This window comes from Salvia splendens, chromosome 14 (assembly GCF_004379255.2).
Source record: "Salvia splendens isolate huo1 chromosome 14, SspV2, whole genome shotgun sequence".
Lineage (NCBI taxonomy): Eukaryota > Viridiplantae > Streptophyta > Magnoliopsida > Lamiales > Lamiaceae > Salvia > Salvia splendens.
In genome coordinates this window covers 22,486,498-22,491,151 of record NC_056045.1, presented here as the reverse complement: position 1 = coordinate 22,491,151, position 4,654 = coordinate 22,486,498, and the positions used below count along the sequence as shown (strand labels likewise).

The 4,654-nt window shown below is 35.9% G+C and overlaps 1 protein-coding gene across 1 annotated transcript; it reads left to right on the top strand.

Moving 5' to 3' along the window:
* On the top strand, positions 1–2,680 carry LOC121763868 (brefeldin A-inhibited guanine nucleotide-exchange protein 1-like). Its single transcript, XM_042159957.1, has 2 exons — positions 1–1,513; positions 1,978–2,680. Exons 1-2 carry the CDS (start codon positions 1,259–1,261, stop codon positions 2,296–2,298), a joined length of 576 nt encoding a protein of 191 aa, XP_042015891.1. The 5' UTR covers positions 1–1,258; the 3' UTR covers positions 2,299–2,680.
* Positions 2,681–4,654: the final 1,974 nt, after the last annotated feature.

Genomic DNA, 4,654 nt, shown 5'->3' with positions numbered 1-4,654 from the left:
CCAAAAAAAAAGAAAATAAAAGACCGACGACAGAGAAGAAGGGAAATCGGAATCCAAAGCGATCCGATAAGGAGTAAGTGAATTGCTTCTGATTGACGACTACTGTTATCGCGCGCGTCGGTCGCCACTGCCTCGTCTCAGATTCTGACAGTCAAATCCATATCTGCATTGAGCTTGAGATTTAGGGAATTATCTAGACGGCGAATGTGGTTTCCGGAATCGGAGAGGTAGAGCGGTCGATGCGGCGTCTCAAACCCTAGGCGGGGCGTCCCGCTGTGGTTGGGCCTTCGCTCGACAAGATCATAAAGAATGTGGCCTGGAGGAAACATTCCCAACTCATTTCCTCCTGCAAATCTGCTCTCGACAAGCTCCGACCACCCTTCCTATCTCGCCTCTTGCTCCCCACTCTACGACCTCTCTTCTTCCGATGCCGACTTCCAGCTTCAGCCACTCATCGCCGCCCCCGACTCGGCCTACCCCAAGCTCGTCGAGCCGGCTATTGACGCCTCCTCATCCTACATTTGAGCTAACTAGTGGAAAACAGCTTAACTTGTCGTCGGTATGATTACTTTCTTGCCCTCATTTTGATGCTGCTCTGCCATTTTTTCTTGTTGAACGCAGTCTGTCTCAGTGTATCTCATTTTAGTGCCTGATTTTAGTTCACCTTGATGTGATGATGTCCTGTGAGCCTCACTGCCTCTTCATCTCATATTTGAGTGAGGTTATGAGTCTTAGTAAAGATTGTTTCTGGAAATTTTTTGCTGGTTATCATTTTTTATTAGGCATCTTTGTTGGAAATGGTTATGCATGTTGTATCATGGATTTAGCATTTGGATCTTTTGCTGTCAGTGATAACCATGTAAATCATTCATAATATGATGAAGCTTTTTTTTTCTAGTTCTCACTCCATATATTTTTTTTAACCTCTCAGCTATACAAATTTGCTCTGTTTTTTTTTATAATTTATTTAGTCCCAAGAAATTTTGGTATGTACGGAGTATTTCTTTCTTTTTTTTGCATATTTTTGTGTTTTTTATAGTTTGTGCAAATTTTTAATATCCTTTTTGTGTTTTTGTATGAAGCGTGTGCGTATTTATATCTTTCAGCTATATAGGATTTCAGTAGCCTTTTGTGTTATTCTATACCTTGTGCACATTTTTAACCCCCTTAGATAGTTGCACATCTGTCAATGGCCTTCCAAAAACAGCTCTAGGTCCACCACCTGGTTCCATTTCCTTCTTTATCTCATGTCCAAGATATGACACTTGGTCGTGAATCAATTAAGAGCCAGGTTAGGATAATTAAATCAACGGAATCATGGATGGACCAACAACTGAAAGATGAAGAACATAATCCAACAAAGTCTTCTGATAATGAAAACGTGGCTGAGAGTCCCAGTTACCACACCGATGATGCAGCTAATGCGGATTTTGAGCTACACCTAGAAACAAAATCTGAAATGTATGATGCTGCAACCCTGGAGCAGCGTAGAGCTCATAAGTTGGAAATTCAGGTCTGTGTATGATTTCTCTTCAAGCAAATTTATGCCCTGAAGAATTCTTTTGGAGACCTAAATATGAGGACAGGGTTGCATTAAGAATGCAAGCTTTATATTGTAAAATTAGGTGTCTAATCTCTTCATAGTCTAATAATTTATTTAGTGGAAGACTTGGTATGATTTGGAACACTTTAGTGATTATGTCAGTGTAATGGATGCATAAAGGTACTGCACTGTTCAATAGGATTCTTGATAAAATCCAAAAAAGTTGGTAGCTCCCTAGAAGAATGTCACTGGAATACGAAATATAGGTCACTTATTCACTTTGGAAGCCAATTTAATGTGTATTCTGCTGTAGTTGTTGATCCCAGATATAACACGATTCGGTTGCAACCTTTTGAAATTCTAGTACTGCTTTTATGTGTTATAGCAACTACATAAGGTCGAAGTTTCATGCTGATCTTTCTCCCTGCTAACAGGTTGTGACTGATATATACAAGATCCACTGGAAGTCCCTGTCTGCAAATACTGTCACCACCATAGTACTCGGAATCTTTTCGTCGATATCATCTCATTCTTATGATCTGAACACCCAAACTATGTTTCTTCTCAAGTTAGATAAAGCATGCTCTGTTGTGGAGATCTCAGGTCCACCACTCGTGCACTTTGAAAATGGATCATACAAGAGCTACTTAAACTTTTTGCATGATGTACTAGTGAACATCCCCCATCTTTGTCGAGGGAGAAGAATGCTGAAGGAGAGCTTGTGTCTGTATGTAGGAAGAGTTGAATATGTGTAACGTAATAAACCTAGGGCAAACTGCCTTCTTCCATTAGGCTCCGCAAAGAATGAGGAATTAGCAGCTCGAACACCTCTAGTTCTATCAGTTATGCGGATTTTGGGTAGTCTAGGAAGGGAGGAGGCATGTATCTCAGCTATTTCCATTGCTGGTGGATCTCGTCGTCCGAAGCAAGCATAGTTCCATGGAAGTGCAACGAGTTTTGAGCAGTATATTTAAGTCATGTATAGTTCCTCTAGTGTACAGAGTATAATTTGAGATTTTCTCTTGCTTCACTATCGATTCATAGGAAATTGTTCTGCTGTATAGGAATAATCCATGAGGAACAGTCATTTTGTAACTCGACTCTTTAGAAATATATGCATCTATACTATTTTGGCTACACAACCATTTAATTCTTTCATTTTTCCCTTTATTCAATTATTATTCACAATGCTAAGTGTCAAATCCAATGAGTTAGTTCAGTCTGAATTTTATATTTCCTATTTTGCTTCTTTACACAAATTTTAAAAGTAAATTTCATTGATGCAGTACTAGAGTAAAGCTTATTCTGCATGATATTTAAAAATCATTAGGGTCGTATGAAATTAATGAATCAACAACTCGTGTTATTGATAAATATTTTAGATGTATAAACGTTTCTGAAAAATCGTGAGGTGAATTAGATATAAAAAATCAACTTGCACTGAAGCTAAAAAAAAAAATCGTTTACTCAATGTCAATTTTTAGGAATTAGTGTAGAATCTGATCTCATGATATATTTTGAAGTCTCTCGACTATTTTATACCCCTATTCACATGTAGAATCTGATCTTGTTCACACGTATATATATGTATATGTGCGTGTTTGTTTTAACTTTTAACTTATGATGTTAAACTATATAAGTGTTTGAAAAAACTATCAAGTGTATGAGTATTTAATAAAAACTATCAATTCTTCTTTGTACTGGGAAATTTCATAGTAATACATTTCTTTTTTTAGACAATTATTTCATAGAATTAGTTAGTCAAAATTATAATTTGGATATTAGAGTTATATTAGAAAAATCAAGTCCACACCAAAGAACAAATTGGAAAAGAAAAAGTAAAACTGAGTCGCGATAATGCAAAATGGCATTTATTTCTGCAGTCAAAGTAAGACCAGAATAATTTGGCATTTCGCATTATATATTGACTCAATGAAAATCAATATTTTATGACCAATGGAGTGCTGTCTACCATTTTCGCAATCTACTTAATTAAGTGTACGAATAACTGAATTCATTTGTCATATGGAGTAGTACTAAAAAATACTAAAATTTAAATAATATTCCTTAATTTTCCAATGAAAATGGGTTGCTAACAATAATTTCAGCACCAGTTGTTTTCCACGTTCTGAATGGTCTATTACCATATTAATATTAGCGACAACAAGTCAAATTCGAGATGCTATGCCAACTAAAATATGTGATGGTGGACCCGTAAATTAAGGGTCTAATTGATCATAACTCGGTCATGAAATATTATGCATCAGAATTGAAGAATTTAAAATTAGTTTGAGTTAAAACAATAATGCAATGACATCTTACCATTCAAACCAAACACCTAATAACAATTACGCAAAATCAGAACGTATCATACCAAAGAAATTTAAAAATTTATGTTGTCCTCACATCTTTGACCATAAAATCTATATAGGGTTTTCAAATCTCACGGAACAAATTACTGTAAAGGGGGTCAAATGACTTTACTTTAAAGTTTTTTTAAAACATAATTAAGGGTAATGTAATTCAAAACAACCACTGGTTAATGGAGATTGGAGAAGATGTTCAATTAGATAAAAGCAGACGAAATTTTCAAAGCGAAGTGCGATGACCAGACTCAAATGAATAGGCAATTAGATAATTACTACTACATGGTTTCAGTTAACTGTGTGCTGGTAGATTACACATTTTTACCGATGTGAAATGAAAAGTATACTGAAGAGATTTATATGCTCTTTTTGTACGAGCGAATATATGTATCTTCTTCGTCTGTAAGCAATTTATACAAGTACATGAGACCTGTGAACTGAACAAATGAAGTGAAAGAAATGTTTTAAGATAAGAAGAAGCATGGTAATTGGCAGCTATATACCTAAACTTAGAATTATGCACGCGTATTCAATGAAGTAAACTATGAGTCAGAGTTATACGTGTAAGGCATTTGACTATTGAATTGACACACATGGCACTTCGCCAATTCACTAGCTAGTTCATTATATTCGCACTCAAAAAATCCAATTAAAGAGTACAAATTGCAGCAGGCCACGAACGAGCTCAGCACCTTCCTTTTGACCACAAATTCATCACACTATAAATACATCATTGTTAACCATT

Coding starts and splice junctions, on each gene's coding strand:
- LOC121763868 (XM_042159957.1), top strand. CDS start 1,259: ATGACACTTGGTCGTGAATCAATTAAGAGCCAGGTTAGGATAATTAAA. Junction 1,514..1,977: donor CTCATAAGTTGGAAATTCAG/GTCTGTGTATGA, acceptor CCCTGCTAACAG/GTTGTGACTGATATATACAA.